Raw genomic sequence first — 19,390 nt, 5'->3', positions numbered from 1 at the left:
GTTTATTTCTTTTGCACATCAGTCAAACACGATGTAACATGTTTCTAAAGAACTTCAGAACATGCGAAGGTGTAGAGACATGAGAACAGAACTGAATTCACAGAAGCAGCTCTCTTCTGCTACGCCCTCAGCCTCAGTTGAGCACCATAAAAGAAGAAACTGCTGGTTCCTGAACAGTGCAGAAAAACTTCTTCATTAATTCAAAGCCAAACACCCAACTTCCCTGCTTCTTCTCCTGCCCCGTAGAGGAAGCATTTGGAAAGGTGATAATAACGAAGCATCATTCAGTTTGACAAGCTGCTCTAAGCTAATGTAATAAAAGTAAAGGTGAGCTTAGGCAATTTTGAAAATAAATGCCAATTTATTATAATAAAGATTAAGGAGTTAACAACACACACATGGCCTTAAATGACTCCAAATGCACAATTTTCTCATCTCAGAGAAGGATCAGGTACATAATGTCTGAAAACAAGGTAAATGGAAAAATTCAGTTTTAAATTAGTATCAGGCATATTCTTATGCCTGTGTTTCATCTCTCAAGCATTACACAGAATAAACACTTATTAAGAGAGAGAAAGATGCCATAGCAATGTTTACTTGCCTGCAGAAAAATACATATAATGACAGATGTTTTTATTACATGGCTACTGAAAGCATTAAACTTTTCAAGATCTGTTTTAGATGACAAGTTTGTTTTGTGCTGCACATACCCAAAACCACAGCAGCAGACTGACAGATTCCTCACTATTCTGTGTCAAAATATGTCATCTCATTTCAAAACCAGAATGTCGTGCTACCTGAAGCTCACAGCTCTAAAACAATGAGAAATGCTCTTTGAGGAGATGCTTCCTGACATGCATTCATGCTGGAACCATAGCAGTATCATGACTGTTATGGTGCAACAAGATTTACCATATATTGGGAAGATGATCAGAAGCCTCTGTCAGCTCCTGGATATTAGAAGAGATGTGTTATCTAAGCATACTTTTTCCTCTTCTTCCATTGTTTGCCCAAAGTGTACATAAGTCTTCAAATCTCACATAGCTGTCAGACTGCATCATTTGTGATTTATTTGATAACCTTGTGATTGTTTGAATAACCATTGCCTCCTCACAAATATGTTTTTAAATAGAACAATGAATAAAATTATGGATATTAATAAAGACGTCAATAGCAAGATTATGATTAAGATTCCCATGACATTTCACTTTATATCAAAACAGCAAAAGCACTGAGGACTTTTCTTACTTCACTTTGACATCTAAAACTGTTTTGGAAAATATATCAGGGACCCTTCTGACTAGGTGCTCTAATAAAAAAGCTGTTACGTAGGCAAACACCAAAGAACAAATTACGGGATGTTTTAGCCACACTGCCAAATAAGGATCAGAATTTGCTACTCCAGAACCTTCTCCAGGTTTCCAGTACGTACAAGATCTCCAGTTAACTGAGAGGCACTTTCTTCTGTTACCTCTTCCCCATCAATCACATACCATCAATCACATACAACAAGAATGAAAAAGGGCCACAACAACATGCCATATTTTAAATGAAAAGAGATCAGTGTCACACACACAGAACACTGTACAATGAGGATTCAGAGTTCCTTTATAGGACAAAGTTAAAATTAGTACCTTTTAAATACATCAGTCCCTCCAAACTCTAAATAAAAAATATTCTTGCATTGCAATTTTTCTTCATTTCATGTATTCTTACTCATAAGATATTAAACAATCAGGAACCAAAGCCAGCAAATACACCAGCAAAAGGCCATAAGACTTTCTCAGCTATGAGGGCAGAACACCTTAAGAAAATCATTTCGTCTTCACTAGAGCTTGCACACAGTGACTTTGATGTTTGGTCAGGTATTTTAATTGGACACTACTCACATGCCATGTTCCTATTTCACATCTTTATAGCTTCAACTTCCAGTCACTATTATGCTTCTGTCTGTGCTATTAAAGGGCCCATTACTATCAAATTTCTGCTTCCCATGTACATAATTACTGGCTGTGATTAAAAAAAAAAAACACAAAACCATTCTTTAATCTTCTCTTTCATACTAAAAATATAAATCTATGGAATTTGATCCATCATGACATGGGATGATTTCCAATCCTTTAATCACTTTCATGGCTCTTCTGAGTCCTCTCCATTTTTCCCAGTATCCCCACTGCATCATGGATTGAAAACTGGATAAAATATCCTAATAGTCACATACAGAGTTTATGTAATAACCCTATTCCAATATTCTATCATCTTGCCTTTTATCAAAGCAAATTGGAATGAAAAGTAGTTAAGCATTTGCATTCAGTTTATCTTCCATTCTTGGCTACTCATGTGCTAATGTTTCTAGTAATGAATTCTTAATCCAGCAATTAGGAAAACTCTGTAGTTTAGGGCTATCCTTCTTTAGTTATTGTACTTAAATGATTTAATTTATCTTCCTTAATAAGGTCCAGCCCTGTGGAATTACAAGGTTTTGAAAGCACTAACCATAATATTTGATCGTTCTTGTAAGCCAAGTGTCAAGAGAAGCGTTAAGAATATATATAAGCGAAGAGTACAGTAAAAGGCTATGTCAAAGCTAATTAATCAAGACAGTCAAAAACTTCTAAGATACAAATTGCTGGAAATAAGTATTCAGTACTTACACATTCAGTGTGCACTGGATGTACAGCAAACAGCAAAGCAGCTAGAAGAGATGTCTTTGGAGCCAGGTTTAGTCTTCTTCCTTTATTAGTGAATTGCAATCCACCCAATAATATTGAGAACACATCAACCATCAACACTGAGATAGTACAATGCAGTATGATATTGATGACATGGAAACCAACTGGGTAGAAGCCTCCAGCAAAAAGATAATTAATTCTATATACAAACAAAAGCATTAAGGTTAGAAGTTACATGAATAGTTAGAGACACACTAACAGACAACTTAACCAACCCCCAAACCAAGACTGTATTAGAAACAAACAAAAGCTAAGGCTAAAAACAAAACAAAACAGGCTGAAAAATGCAAGCAAACCCTGGCATGCATAGTCTTACCAATTCATATCACCACAACAGGCCAGAAACAACATCCTGATCTTGATTTAAAGGTATTCATATGAGATACCATACTTAGAATATCTACTCTCTTCAAAAACATATGTTAATGTCATTGTGTTAATCACACTGATGATAAGTTAGAACTGGCTTTTGGCTACCAGCAGAACTCCCAGCCTATTGTGGGAAGTCTTGGGCTTAAGAGACACTGTGTCCACAAGCAACTTGATGAAATAATTTTAAATACATTCACAGCGTGGAAACTGAAATGCATAGAAACTACGATTTCTACTGGCATCCTAGCAGAAAAACATCTTAGCATTTGGACTGATGTAGAAAGCAGCTGGGTACAATCCAGCATCAATCCAGAAAGTAGTCAGGCAGCAAGTCTTAGTAACTAATCTGTGAGACAGGTTAGAGAAAATATCATACGGGTATCAGAACGAAAAAGAAGTAAAAAACATTAAGTCTAAGATCCAACCCAAGATAGGAACTTTGAGGCAAAATGCAGAGGGTAAAGGGAGGAGCATGTTATTTTCTGTGTGCTTTTATAAGAAGGTGAGATACATAGAAACTTACAACTTCAAATACTTCATTTGACCTGCCTATGTCTGGCTTAAAAGAAATCTATTAAAAATACCTAACTCATTATAGATGTGATACACAGAAAAGTTAAACTTGGGGTATTAAGTAAGCCAAATTCTTACTTGTGAAAACAGCATTTTAAGGACCATCCCCACATGTATATAGTATCCCCCACATGATATAGTAATGATAGAATCCCAGTTCTCTCATTAAACTAACTGGGATATTACTAAAGATGGAATCTACCACTTGAAAAGAAAGGGAAGCATGTGCTGTTGAATGCAGTGAAAGCTTTACTAAGATTAAGACACTGACACATACCATTCAGTTGCATATTTTCCTCAATGGCAATGTAAAGAAACCTTAAGACAGCGAGACATCATGCTAAAACACTAACACTGATCTCAAGAGTCAAAGCTTTTGCTTCAGTCTGAGGAGGAATCTAAATGATTCTCCAATCTTAGTTCCTGTTTAGACCAGAAACAACTCTACAGTCAGTGCCAACTCTACATTCTGCAGCAGCTGGTTCCATAGCACAGAGTTGTTTGGGGAAAGTAAAGAAGTTTATGGCTCAGTTCTTAAAGATTCTCTGCATTACTGTGCACAGTTGCTATGTGGGGTTTTTTTTTGCTTTTTTTCTTTTTGTACAAGGATTTGGGCAAACGAGACATGAGCTAAGCATCTACAGAAGGACTCCTTGTAAACCATTAGCTGTCTGAGAAAACCAGCCAGTTAAATAGACAAGCAAACATCTTTTTCACTCAGACTCTCAGGCAAACATTCACTTGAAACAAAAATATCAGGGAGATAGAGACAGAAAAATTACTCAGTGTCCTAGTGGCAAAAGGCCACAGTAGATTGATTCTATTTATAAAAAGAATCATCAGACAGCTTTACTAACCAAGCAAGGAACAGAAACTACAATAGTAGTACAAGAGGCAGCAGGGCTAAGTGGAGGGAACATGCATTTCATTCCTTGACAACACACTGATCCACAACGCTCCTAATACCAAAGTATATGAGATGCAACTTCTGAAAAGTATATTGAAAAACAACGTCAAAATAACGTGTACTTAGGAAAAGAAACAATTTGAAAATTAAAACTCAATTTGAGATTAAGAAAGAGAGCAGAAAAATCAGACTAAGGAAGGACATCCAACTCCCTCCAGATATTTCGTCTTCCCCTTTTTCATCTTGCCTCCTCCCTAAAATCAACATGCCAATATGCATTTAAAATAATCTTAAACCTAGAACAAAATGGCAAGTCTCACCTGAAAGTTAGGACAGTAAGTGGTCGATACGACTTATGACTGGTATTGCTGCTGAGTTTGCTACCCCAAAAGTCATGATGCCACAGGTCACCAAGTGGGGTTTCTGCCCTGAGGTCCTGAAATAAAACACCAGATTCATAACATCACTGATTCAAAGAAGCTATAACACAAATGAGTTCTAAGTAATACAAGCTCATGTTAACATGAACATACCAGATGTTTTGCTGGCTCTCCACCAACATTTGACAAAGTACAAAAGTTTGTAACGAAGGTCAAGTTTTGAATGCCTGTCATACAGTCACAGAATGATGTGGATTGCAGGGGACCTTACAGATTGTCTAGTTCCAACTCTTCTGTCATAAGCAGAGTTGCCAACCACTAAATCAGGCTGCTCAAGATCCCATCCAACCTGGTCTTGAATGCTTCCAGAGATGGAGTATTCACAACATCTCTGGAGTAATCTGTTCCAGCACCTCACAACCCTCTGAGTAAAAATTTTTTCCAAACATCTAACCTAAATCTCCTCCCCCTTAACTTAAAGCCGTTCCCCTTTGTCCTATCACATTCAGATGATGTAAAAAGTCTGCCTCTCTCCTGCTTACAAGCTCCTTTTAAGTACTGGAAGGACAAAATGAGGTCTCCCAGAGCCTTCTCAAAGCTAAACAAGCCCAGCTTCCTCAACCTTTCTTCACAGGAGAGGTGCTCCAGCTTTTTTATTATCTGGCCCTCCTCTAAACCTGTTCCAATAGCTTTGTACCTTTCTAGTACTGGGGGCCCCAGGCCTGGACACAGAGCTCCAGATGGGGTCTCACAGAGTAGAGGGGGACAATCACCTCCTCTCCCTCCTGGCCACCTCTCTTCTGATGTAGCCCAGGATACTGTTGGCCCTCTGGGCTGCAAAAGCACACTGCTGCCTCATGTTCAGTTCTTTGTCCATCAGGATTCCATCTCCACAAGTCTCCTCTCAATGAGTTCTTCTCCCAGCCTGTACTCGTATCTGGGATTGCCTTGACCCAAGTGCAACACCTTGTACTCGACTCTTTTAAACATTGTTAGATTCTTCTGTGCCCACTTTTTGAGCACATCCAGCCCATCAAAAAGAATCAAAGCATCTTGCCCTTTAAGTGGGCATAACTACATGAAATTTAGTAGAACAATGAGTACGTCAGTTGATAATCTGGTCCAATATTCGAAACAGAATGCATACAAGAAAACCCACCTTTACCTAATATTGTAGAATGTCTTTCATTTCACCTTGTTTTAAGGTTATCGTGCAGAAGAGGCCACTGTCACAAACAGCTATTTTTAAAACAGTGCAAGTAGGACAACTATTGATGAAAACAAGGAAGCAAGGAGACCGAAGACAGATAAGAACGAGTTCTTTCTGAAGCTTTACTTTGCACAGAATACTATTTAATTAGCACTTTAAAAAAATGTTAATACATGAAGCCAATAATAAGGTCTTTTGCATGCTGGTCTAAACAATTATAAATTATAAAAATAGCAGATGCTAAAAGGAACAAATTGTGTTAATTTTGGGTGGGGTCAGAGCCTAAAAAAATACCCAAAACATTGCAAAGGATAAGTATGCTCTTTCCTTTTCTCTTAAAGCCATGTTGATAAAGAAAACATTCATATAACACAGACTACTGAGTGACAAACACAGACTTTGGAGAAGAAAAAAATAAGGAAGCCACCTTTCTGAAGAGGTGGGCTTTGTAGTACCCTCCTTAGTTCTTTGTGAGAGTAAGCTGTTGAGCTCAATCCAAAACTCTCATCTTCTACTCTCCCTTATTCCTCTGCTTTTCCGAGAAAAATTCTAATAAGCAAATATACAGGTTATATACACTTAAGATGGAGCCTAAAAACAATATTGTACTAGCTAATGAATACCTTTTATTTGAATGTTGATGTTACACCTGCAATTAAAAGGAAGTTACTCCACTCTGTCCTTCTTTCACCCTCTTCTTTTAGAATTTTAAATAGACCAACAAATCAAAAGGAGACCAAACAACCAATTCAAACAACAGTAAATCGATAAACCAGCCTGCCGACCTCATGAAAGGTCTTTCAAAGCCTAGTGCCCTATGTCTTACTCATTTTACATCTCCATCTACTTACAAAGTTGGCCCATTGTAATAAACTTAGCGCATTACCTCCAATTTCTTAAAAACACTGCTATTATCTTACTTATTTCTACATTATCCTGGGCTCTACAGTACCTTTCATCTTATCCCTAGATGCATTTTTGGCCTGCTAGAAAGCCAAGAGATAACATATCACTGCTAATCCCAATATACAACCAAACGCCTGTGCCATGCTTACTAGCTGCTGAACTGAACTTGCAATATCTGAGTTTTTCCTGGTTCTCTATACACCAAAAAATCCAGAAAAATAGTTTACTATCACTAAATCAAACCTGGCCAATATTAGTTAACAGTTACAGAGGGATCTGGATAGGCTGGTTTGATGCACTGGAGCCAATTGTATGAGGTTTGAAAAGAATAAGTGCCAAGTTCTGCACTTCAGTCACAAGAATCCCATGCAACACTACAGGCTTGAGGCAGAATGACTGGAAGGCTGCGTGAAGGAAAAGGGGTGCTAGCTAGTCAGCTGTCTGAACATGAGGCGGCTCAGAGGAAACCTCATTGCTCTCTACAATGACCTGAAAGGAGATTGAGGTGAGGTAAGGATTGTTCTTTTCTCCCGGGTAATTAGTGATAGGCTGGGAGGTAATAGCCTCAGGTTGGGTATTAGGAAAAAAAAATATTCTCCAGAAGAGCGGTCAAGCATCAGAACAGGCTGCCCAGGGAGGTGATGGAATCCCTGACCCTGGAGGTGTTCAAGAAACGTGTAGATATGTTGAGTAGATTTTAGCGAGTATGGTGGTGAAGACTTGATGGTTGGACTTGATGATCTTAACGGTCTTTTCTGATCTGAAGGATTCTATGAATTAGGATGGGGAAGTAACATAATAATCTTGCAACAACATACTATCAAACAGAAACATTCTGAAATATGTTACTAACAAATTTGCAGAAAAGAGACTGCTAACAAGGCAGTCTTTGAAAAGTCTTATACTGCAGATGTAAATTAAGGCATTTTCAATGAAAATATTAAGAAACCAAGACTCCTGGGGAATCTCATTTGAATTTAAGAATTATTCCAGAGTGAAGCTTCTTCATTCTCTCACAGACATTTCTGTTGTCAAGCTATACAAAGAATTTCATTTTTTTTCTCTCAAGACCACAATTTTGGCCTTCAGCACGTTCCATTCCCCAGTGGCATGAACAAACACTAAAGGTCATAATCTGACTCTCAGAGGACTGAAGCTCATCATCAGCTAAATCAAAAATCAAACTAAATCAATAATATAGCCTGTTTTTACAGGGGCAAGTCAAGACTAGGTTGTACACCAACAAATATTGAAGCCTTCGTACTATTGACAGGCATTGTAGTTCTCAGACTGCTGTCCCAAACAACAGCATTGTTCCTTATACATGTTTGTGTAAGAAATGAGCTAGGAAGAAGACTTTTTTTTTTTTAAAAAAAAAAAGTACATCTTCTACGTCACAGATAGCCTTAATGATGGGAAATCTATTTGGGATGAGCAAAGCGATATTTTCCATTCCACCAGAATCAGTCTTCTTCTGCCTTCAGCAGGAAGAATGCAGGTAAAGCTGAATACCTGGAATGATTTAGTGTTTACATCTCCTTATGACCCAGAAATTCTTAGCCACTTATCTTGTTCATGCATCTAAGCTCTGTGAAAGAAAGTTGTTTACATCAATTACCCCACAGTGAACTTTCTCTAAAAAAAGGTGCCCATTTGCTTTAAAATTCACAAGTGATAAAAAGTTACACATGATGTTCTCTATCAGAACTGAAAGTACAAATCAAAGAATCTCTAAGCACTTGATTAGCAGCAGCCCACACAAAACAGGGTTCAATTCTAGAAAAAAAAAAAAAAAAAGGTCAGTTTTTCTATAAAAAGGCTTATGGAAATGACACACTGTGTCTGAAGTTTATGAAGACAAAAGCCATTGTTGTGTACTAGTTAAAATGCTACTTAAAGGAAAGATTGGTTGGGGAAAAGGGGGATTGGGCAGGGAAGCTAGTACATTAAAAAAAAATAATCAGTGTTCAGCACCCAAGAAGACATAGATGGAATAACTCAGTAAATCTATAAAATTACTTTATCTGTTGTCTCTCCTATTGAAAAAGCAGAAAATAGAGAAAACATGCTGTAGCTTATTAAATGAACTCTGCCTTTTCAATATACTCTTTCTCCCAACTAAAAACTCAGTCTCCTAACTTTTCTTATGGAGTTGATGTATATACATTAGTACTTACCTAACCCTATGTTAAAATGATACTGTTGACAAAATCTCATTTAGTTTCCACGAGATAATACAAGATTTTGATATGAAAAGTAGAGTAAGCCTCACAGTTGTTTGTTTGTTTGTTTGTTTTTAAATGAACAGCCTAGATTTGGGTTAATCTACTCAAGCAATTGGCTGAATTTCTCAGCACTGCCAAAGGCTATAATCCTGATGAAGGTTGTTGTGTTGTACAGATAAATAAAAATATTTTGAAAATAAAAAGTGAAAGAAATGGAGAAAGATTACTAGTGTGGAAATTCTACAAGAAGAAAACAACTTGCCTTGTTTCAACATCAGTCTTTTGCTTATTCTTTCAGGAAATCAAAATATATTATTGTGCCCCAAATAAAACTTTGCAGAATGAAACATTCCCAGGAGATGTGTAATTTAAAATAGAACGCTTTAAAAAAAAAACAAAACAGCACAACAACACAAAAACAACAGAAAAACCAAACTACTGTAGGATCTTAATTTGTTGATAGTCTTTTAATATAAGCTTTGAGATTTAATTCCAATTTGATGGATTTTTTTCTTCCCAATACATTTATAACTTGAGGCACAATGATGTGTACAAGTCTAACATAAATCTGTCTAAGTAAAGAGTAGTACTGTCAAGTTCTAAAATGCACATTGCAGTATGTTGCCTCTAACTTTTGTACATCTTAGTTTTTAAGTATTTCAAGAATTACCCATAGCATGTATGATCAGTGCTTAAAAAGTAGGGAAGAAACACAGGAAAAAAAGCTTTCCTTGCTCCTTTAACATTTCTGTGGCATAAACCACAGCTGGAGAACCCTGCATATTACAACTGGTTAGTTATCTCGCAACCAAACTGTATTTGCCCATCACTCCAAGGAGATAATGAAAATTTCTTTATTTACTATTAAGAGATACTGGAAAAATCTACTGCGGACTCCCTCTCTCACTTAGAAATGAGCATAAGATTTATAGGCAGTTCTTGATATACAGGTACCCCGTGAAGAAGTGTTACCAATCAGCACATCCAAATTAGCTGCGACCCTAGATAATGCTGCCTTAGATGAGAAGTAGATGAACTCCATCTGCCATGGCAGAGAAATCTCTTTTCCTTGACCATACATCAAGACTTGTCAAGCAGAGTAATTCACTTGCAAAAAAAAAAGAAAGGTGACACGTTCTGAGGGGAAAAAAAACAACCCTCTTTAATTTGCTCACTCTTTTGTATTATTATGCATTAGAACCCAAGTCATGTTTTTCAAATAGCTTTAGGAATAAGATTTTGTTCAGTTTTTCTGCAGAGCACTGCTGCACAGCTTGCCTGTCAACGATAAAGAAAGCTTACTACAAAAAAGAACAACAAAAAAAACCCACCAAAACACCAAACTCAAGAAAAATAAAGCTCAAAAAAAGAAATATCAGAAGGAAGTTTTCTACTAGGATGAATATTATGGGCCTCCTTAGACAAACTGTGGCCACTATTTCTTTTCTATTAACACTTAAGTCAAAAGGGAAGAAAAACGAAAACAAAAAAAAAACAGCAACAAAAAAAAGAGACAAACCTTATTATTGATGATGGCTTCAGAATCATCAAAGACAAAATCTCCATCATAGCTGTTAGCAAAGCAGAGGAAGGAAATTAATGCCACAACAGTCTTAGCCCAGCATGATGGAAGGAGGAACCATGATATGTCATGGTCCAGGTTAGGTTCTGTCTGTGCCATTCTGTGAAATCCTTGTTCCAAGTTGGGAGCTTCAGCATTATGTTGGCTGCAAATCTGAAAGAAATAGATACAAGTGCTCAATTACAGTAGCATTTCAATTAAAAAAAAGAAAAGAAAAATTAAAATAGAAGGTTGTGTTGTGTGACATTTCCTTATCCCAATCTAACACCTTTGCTTCAGAGTGTTTGGTAATCACTGGAACATACCTAAACTTAATTTTGTACTTCAAACTTGGAAGAAAGCCACAGTTTCTCATGGTCTATGCACAGAGACAAAAGCCAAGAGATTCTTAGATTCTAAGTTAAAGCTCTGGCACAGATAAATTCTAAAATCTTGAGCAAGACACTTTTAATTTTGTTTCTTACTATTCTTTTCAAGTACAACAAACTGGGGTGTCACAGGGAGTGCAAAGCATTTATAAAGTCCCTATGAGGATGATAAACGTTTTAATTTCCTTATAGAGAGCAAGGAGTGCAGAAACACAAGCAATTGCAGAATGAACTGAACTTTGCCCTGGTTAACTGAATGAAAGGCTCCAGCCTTGCATGTAGCCCATACTGGCAATTCATACAAACGTCACAGCCAGCTAATAGACTAGGCCTAAATCTCTACAATTCAAGCAGCAAGACAACAGGTATCGCACAATTAAGACTCAAAGTGGCGTTCATTGGGTCATTCTGCTCACGTCAGACACGGTACAGGCTTCATTCCACCTGCTATCATAGCATCCACCTGCTAGAATCTTAGAATCACAGAATGGCGTGGGTTGAAAAGGACCACAATGATCATCTAGCTTCAACCCCCCTGCTGTGTGCAGGGTTGCCAACCACCAGACCAGGCTGCCCAGAGCTATCCTCATAGGCATTTGGCTGTTGAGGCAAATGGAAAGGCCATACAATCTCCCCGCATTGGCAGGTTACCCACGAGCCATCTTTGCTCAGCAGGGTCCCTCCTGCTGCCCCCAAACCCGGCTCTGCCCGGACAGCTGTTCTGCCTTCGCTCCTCCTGAGCTCCCACACCACAGCCAGTGCTGCTACAAATGGCAGCGACGAGCCTGCAGATGGAAAACTATAGCAAAAGCCGGGCAGTATGTGAAGTTTGTAACTCCAAACACAAGAGGCACACACAGGAGCTCTGTCTCAGCTTTCCTTTGCCCTGACTCCCGCTCCCAGCGCTCCCACCCACAGCACAAAGCCGGGCACGGCTTCCTGCCGCCCAGCGGCCCCTTTGGCTCTGAGGATCCCGCAGCAGCGCTCCTGGGCTCACAGAACAAGGGGCTGCGCAAGCTGAGATCGAACGCAGCTCCTCGGCCGAGCAAAACCATGCCAGGCGCAGTTAAAACGCTCCGGTTCCTCAGCGTTCCCCTCGCGCAGAAAGTTTCCCTGCTCTGTTTACCAGCTCCGCGCACGCTGCCAGCAGAGGCTCCCCCAGCGCGCCCCGCCGCTGCCGCCGCCGGACACAGCGATCGCTCCGAGCGGCGGGGGGGAGGAAAGGAGGAGAAGGGAACGAGCAGCACAGCTCCCTCCACGCAGCCAGGCGGGGAAGTTTGGCGGCGGCCCTGCCCCGCTCGAGGCTCCGCTTTTGTGCGGGGGGTGTCAACCCGTCACCCCGTCCGGAGCGGCTCCGAGCTCCGCCGCCATCCCGCTGCCTGCTAGGTGATCGGGGACCGCGCGAGGCGTTACCTGCGAGGAGAAGGAGCCCGCGCGGCATCTCCCAGCCGGGTGCGAAACTCTCCGGCCGGCGAGCCCCAGCCGGAGCGGCCGCCGGGGGAGGGGCCGCCGCTTCGCCTCCGGGAAACATCCCCACAACCCATTGGCAGCACTGCCGCCCCACCCCTCTTTCTCCCCGCCTCCCCCTCCCCGCCCATTGGCGGCGCGGCGTGACGCGCGGCGGGCCGGGCTGAGCTGAGCTGAGGGAGCAGAGCGGAGCGGGCAGAGCGCTCGCGGTTGCGAGCGGGGGTCGGTGTGAGGCCCTCAACGTGTGCCCACCGCCCTCTGCACGACGCTGCGAACCTACCCTGAGTGCTGTGTCCGCTGGCTGACGGCCCGTCGGGCTCTGCGTGTGGGGAGGGTGTCCCGCTGAGCACAACCCGTAAGGAGAAGGGCTTTGTCGGCTGTGCTTTGTTCGTGCCTGTCTTGTGAGAAAGTGTGGTGATGAAGTACTGAGATATAAGACCGAACGTTAGGCGGAAGCTGTCCTAAAAACGATAAAACCTTCGCGTAGTGAAGGAGGATGAGAAATGTTGGCTGGGAACCAGGCAGAGGGGTACAATTTGGAGAGGAGTTTTTTGAGAAATACCTAAAAAAAAAAAGCGCAATCAAGTGTCAAATCAGCAAGGTTATTTCCTGGCTTCATCTCTCAGGTGGAAATGCTGCTCTGGGAAGGCTGCAGTGGCTGTCACCCATAGTCGGCTGCTTTACACCTGCTGTCACATATCTGCTACTGCCATGTGGGCAGCTCAGCTGACCCAGCACAATTTCCAGGCTAGTAGGTTATTTAAGTATACATGAAATCCTTTCTTTTAAGATCCAATCTGTAATACAGCCTTCTTCCGTAGCTATCACGAAGCATCTGAGGTTCTTCTGGATAGGGAAAGTGGTAGAAAACAGGCAGCCAGCCATCGCAAAGCATGTTGTCCACCAGTCAGAGCTCTTAGAAACTTCTGCTGCATTTGTCACTAAAGCTTAAATAAATATCTAAAGATTTTGAGCTGCCAAACGGCAAATTGTGCCTTGCAGTTGAAAGACCTTGTCTGCTCTGCCCTTGTCCTTGACCTGAGTGACATGGCTAGACACATTCTGTAAGCTATCTTCTAATTTAATCATAAATTTAGAAACAAAATGGCAGATGGATGTCTTGATGACTTTTTTATTGGGCTGCCTTATGAATTCAAGATAAAATACGAGATAATCTCTAACAGTATGTCCTCTAGGTTTTCTACCCCTAAAATCAAAAGCAGTGAGATTGATATCACTATCAGAAACAGCTGGTTTGCCACACTGTGTTAGTCATGGTAAGGAAGAGCTTGTTCCTCACAATCACATTTCCTTACTGATCCAACTTAAGACCCCCAAACTAATGCATGGAAAATATTAGCAATTTAAATTCTTGTCAACTGCCTTCCCAGTTTTTCCAGATCCAGCACTCTTGTTGAGATGACAGTATTTATTTACATTTTAAATCACTAGCGTTTACTAATGGAAATACCCCTATCTGGAAGAGAGGGGTGGCGGGGGAGGCAATTTAGAGAAAAATCCAACATCCTCACTTAGGATACTACATAAAACAAACACGAATGTCATTTATTTATTCTTCATTAATTCCAGTTAACTAAACTTCAGTTCATACTTAAACTTGCACATCTGTAAGAATCGCTTCTAGTTTAAGCATATGCAGATACATGCAGGATTCTGTGAATCAAGGTTGAGGTTTACCTCACTGGATTAACTATGACAATTGCTAGACCTACATCGGTTGAGTCATTTTCACATTTCTACGTTACATTTTTTTCTGCAGAGGCTTTGACATTTTCATGTTTGCTGATGTATTTATTTCTACTAATGGCCCATTTGCATGAGATACTCATCTTACTAGTTCCTTTGCTCTCATTTCTTATACATCCGCACATCCCTAGTCTATATTTTACAACTGGAACTTCATTTGCTCAATGCATATCTGCTGATATCATCAGTTCTGGGGAAATTTATCTAATCCACACACTCAGGTTAACAGATATAAATCTCTCATCACCTCATGTCAGTACAGTACTGATTAACGTTTCCTTATGGCATTGACAACACGTGCAGAAATCCTTCCTTCCCTTTCTTTAATTTTGAAATAAATCTATTCCTTATTTTTTTTTAAATTGTTTTACTCTTTTTATGACCTTCTTTTTCAATCAGAAGAAACCAAGAGCTAATACCTGTTCCCTAGTTCCCTCAAAATCAGATTTAAATCAGCTAGAGTTGCATAATTTATCTCCAGTCTGTTTCTTTTGAGAGTTATTACAGCACTTCATTTTAAAACAGTTCCTAAATGCAGCACTTTTTTTCTTTTTTTCTTTTTTCTTTTTCTTTTTTCTTTTTTTCTTTTTTCTTTTTTCTTTTCTTTTCTTTTTTTTTTTCCTTTTTTTTTTTTTTTTTTTTTTTTTTTTTTTTTTTTTAAATTTTCATATGCATTTTCTTGGTAGGTATATGTCTGAGTATGCCAGTTTCCATCTATTCACACTGTAGTTTTCTCGCTATGCTACATTGATCTACCTAAGAGGCAATCACATCCTTATTTTTAGAAGCATGCCATTGCAGATTTGCACAAAGACCAATCTTCCTTTTGTAAGAAAGGAGTGTGCAAGAGACATATTTCAAAGGATCAGCATTTGCAAATATTGCAGTGACTCTGTAGATGAGAATAAAATGTCAGTCACTCTGGCAGTGAGGGATTCAGCCAAAATATTTCGGAAGCCTTAAAAGAACATCAGACCTTACCATAGCTGCATTTTAAAAGCTGCATCTTCATTGCTGCAAAATCCATCTCCACTGGATTTTGCCTTTGTGAATGTGGGTGTGTCCACTGAGCACAGTTGCTTTTAACAGGAGATAATCTGCTCCTGGATGGTTGGGACATGCACGAACATTATATGCAAAAGTGCTAGCTATTTCTTAAACGTAATTAAATGATCTCTTTCTCTAGGCGACTTCTGTCTCATGTATTTATTATGCTACAAGGCTTTTAAGCAGCAGAAAGTCCTAGGTAGCTTATTTTACATTCAATTATATAAATAGGTGGATTTGCATGTGTATACATACATTTGAATACACAGGCAAACTCATCTTTAAGGTCTTTTCCAACCTGAGTGATTCTATGATTCTGTGATTCTATAGTTGCAGCCTTGTTTAAGTGGTAAAAACAAAACACAAATGAAGCAAAAATTACAAAATTGTTGCAAGAGATATGGAGTGAATGCAGGCTTGTTTTACAGGGATTTGTCTCATATTCCTACACCTCCTTGCTTTAGTAACTGCCATTCCTGTCATGCCCCGTGTCAACCATCTTCATTAAGAACCTACTCTATTCCTCACTTTGCTTTCCTACTTGTCACCTGCTCCAGATTTGGTTTATTCTGTGACTAACTAAAGCTATGAATGGCCTGCCCAGACTCCTTGGCTATCCAGCCACCACACAGAAAGCATAACAGTGGGGCCTCTTGGTGAAAATATCTGTCAGGTTGCTACCCTTTACACCGCTGTTATAATTTTTATAAAGCATATGAGTACTCTCCAGTTGGTGTTCCTGCACCTAGCTAAATCTGTGGGCCAAAAGTTTTCAGAAGAGGACTGACAAGCCAATCCCATCATTTTTTTTGTTCCTTAGAAGCCAGGCATTCAGTCAAGTGTTTGATGCTTCAGCCCTGCTACTCTAGAAATATCCTTGCTCAGTGGATAAGAATGGGCAGATCTGTTGAAGACATGTTGCTAAATTCATGTAATGTTTAGGGTAAATTTGAAAGATTATGGCTTGGAGTCTTGCATTAAAAAGTATTTAATCATGCGTTATCTTTCCCCACATAGATAGTTAACAAATATATATATTATATATATATATAAAATAGTTGTTAATTCTGAAAGAGAACTATCCTCAGTCCTAGGTGTGGTTGTGAAATGCCTTCTTGTCAGTATAAACTAACAATATTGTACCAGGTCAAAAACTTGTGAATAACAAAGATTCTGCTGCTCTATTGCTCTCTGAACCATAGAATCTGCAGTGCTTCAGAAATAATACAAGGCATATTTTAGCTTTCATAGAAAAAAAAAAACCAAACAACAGAACATTGATAATAACTACGTGTATCAACATAGTTACTCCAACTCCTTCAGTGTCAACCCTTCAGCTGCTTCACTCTTTGCTTCTGCCTTGACTTCTGTCCTGTTGGAGAAAATACAAAGTTTTCACTTAACTGGGATACATTTTTCCCTCTCCACTCTCTCTTTGCCAGACGTTGAAATAAAAGTAACTGTCAATGCTTGACACAAAGAAGCAGAAGATAAAAAAGACAATTTAAATGGAAAGTGGAGCTCTTAAATCACTTTCAAAGGTACTCAAATTTCCTTTCTGAAATTATTTCAAGCCGTACGGGAAAAAGACTGGAAACCTAGTAGGGTTGATTGTATGTGCTAGCAATATATGATTTAAGAATATTTCTGAGTTTTACAATGAAAAAAAGTACTATTGTCCTAATCGATGTCTGTTCAAGCATCTCTGTTCTGTCAGAGGCAGTTTGTAATTCATCATTTTTACCTTTCAATTTAATAGTATTTTATCTACATATTTATATAAATATGTAAATGTTTAAATATACATATAAGTAGGCATTTTTAAAGACCTCTGTCTATCTTATGTTTGAGTTGGTATTGTATACTACACAAAGTTGTACTGCAATACATTAAAAGATTAAGGAAATAATATCATAGTGGGAAAACAAAAGCATTTTAAATAGATTTTCTTGAAAAGCATTTGAAGCTATGATCAGAGAACCGAGACATTTCTTTGCCTTTCAGTTTATCACATAATATTAACAAATTGGATCTTATTTTTGCACTCACATAGTTATAGTCATTTGCCTAAATGAAATATGAGAGCTGAATACAGTAAGTAAGTCAGAAGATGACATTTTGTACTGAGTGATACAAAATTATGATACGAGGTACGGTGAAACAATGAGTTGGGGGTCTGTACCTTTTTTCAGTGTAAAGTTTCCCTTTCCAACTATATTTAGTATTTCAGCTACGGGTCCAGCTTTGTCTTTTATTCCTTTTCACAGACCTACTTACCTAACAATGAGTTCCATGAAATCTTGAGAGTTCAACCACATGTGAAGAACACCATGACCAGGACCTATATATAAAATGCAGGTGTAAAAAAATGATCTTTGAAGCCAGCCCTAAAAATGATGAGAGACCTCTTGGGAAATATATGCAGTGAAGCTCTGTGTAATATAATGAAGAACAGAGAGATGTGAAAAGAGATGAATCCTGTTCATAATTCATAAGACAAAATCTAAATTGAAAGACCTTAAAACTGCACCAGTGTTTGAGGCAGAAATGTTGAGCATCGTCATCTAACCAGTGGACATTAGACAACATCAGATTATAGATTGAGATATCAGAAAGCAACAATGCCACCGAATGCAGAAATAATTTTTGACTTGTTTCTTCTGTATGTGAAACAAAACTGGTATTCCTAACTAAAATCATTTTGTTTCACAGACAGGTATGTCTGTAGGCATGAGATCAGATACTGATGCCTATGTTTTAGTATGCACACAGGAAAGCACTGAGAAATTCGAGATGTGAGCTACTGTGAACTGTAGCTAGAGTGACTACTTTTAGACAATTTCTAGCTGCAATTTGTAAATAACATTTTACTTCCATGTCTTGCACAAGGGAGTGGTGACTAATAAGATTTAAGAAGAAATAGTGGAATAGTTCCTTCTTTCTTCCTTCATTTTTTTTACCCTCTTCTCTTAGGGTGGCTAAAGAAAGCTTCTCATTGGTAGAGAAACTGGGGAATGGTGAGATAAAGTTTCTTATCCTTGGTTGCACAGCAATTAAACATCAAGAGCAAGAAACGGGAATCTACAGAGCTGATCAGAATATGGCATTTTCCTTCCTTTGAGGAATTCTGAGCTCTTGGAAAAAATTCTCCTGCCTGTCCAAGAGAACTCTATTTCAGCAGAAACAAGACTGAATTTTTTCAGCAAACCAGCTAACATCTGGAAGATTTTTCAACTGCTGTGGAGCAGAATTGGTATGAACACTTTGGGCAGTCTGCCATAGCCTCTGAATGCTGTGGTTCTCTCTGGCTGTCTGACTGGGGAGGAAAAGATAGTTCTCATCTCTCTCCCCACTCTGACTTCTGTTCTGTGGTTCCTGGCTTAGAAGATATTTGTCCATCATTTTGATTGTTTCCTGTGGGGAAATTATTCAGAAAGGTATTTCATGGCCAGCTTTAGCCAGTTCGTGTAGCTCCTAAAACAGCCCCTTATGCAGAAGTCAGTCTGAGAGATATTTGGTCTGCTGACTGCATAGGTTTGTACAGAGCCTACTATGGTTTTTTTTTCTTTTTTTTCCCCTTTTGCTGCCTACTGGGCCCTAACACATATTTCTTTTCTGATAAGATATGGCCTGTGGATCACATTCCCCTTGTGACTGACATTGTACCATGATATAGGAAAGATGGAATCTCTGCTCAAAGAGGTTATTTTCATCCCCCAGTTTTGCCAAATTTAAACAAGAGCAGCATTTTTTTTAACGACATTTAATAGACCCTGTAAGGAGTAAGGCAGGACCATCCTTGCATCAGTGTTATTCTTCTGCATGGACATGAAAAAGCCATTTATGCCCTTCTG

The 19,390-nt window shown here is 39.1% G+C and overlaps 1 protein-coding gene across 2 annotated transcripts in view; it reads right to left on the bottom strand.

The window, feature by feature from the left end:
• The window catches only part of TMTC4 (transmembrane O-mannosyltransferase targeting cadherins 4), a 56,166-nt gene extending 43,388 nt beyond the window's left edge, over positions 1 to 12,778 (bottom strand). For both annotated transcript variants that reach the window (XM_048933193.1, XM_048933194.1), the window contains exons 1-4: positions 12,669 to 12,778; positions 10,825 to 11,040; positions 4,905 to 5,020; positions 2,655 to 2,871 (exon numbers count right to left, since the gene is read on the bottom strand). In XM_048933193.1, coding sequence (XP_048789150.1) covers positions 2,655 to 2,871; positions 4,905 to 5,020; positions 10,825 to 10,986 — 495 coding nt within the window. In that variant the 5' untranslated portion in view covers positions 10,987 to 11,040; positions 12,669 to 12,778. The remainder of the gene's footprint in view (positions 1 to 2,654; positions 2,872 to 4,904; positions 5,021 to 10,824; positions 11,041 to 12,668) is intronic.
• Positions 12,779 to 19,390: the final 6,612 nt, after the last annotated feature.

Source organism: Lagopus muta, chromosome 1 (genome assembly GCF_023343835.1).
Source record: "Lagopus muta isolate bLagMut1 chromosome 1, bLagMut1 primary, whole genome shotgun sequence".
In the NCBI taxonomy this organism is placed as follows: Eukaryota; Metazoa; Chordata; class Aves; order Galliformes; family Phasianidae; genus Lagopus; species Lagopus muta.
The sequence above is the reverse complement of the archived record's forward strand: the minus strand, read 5'-3'. Positions and strand labels throughout refer to the sequence as shown.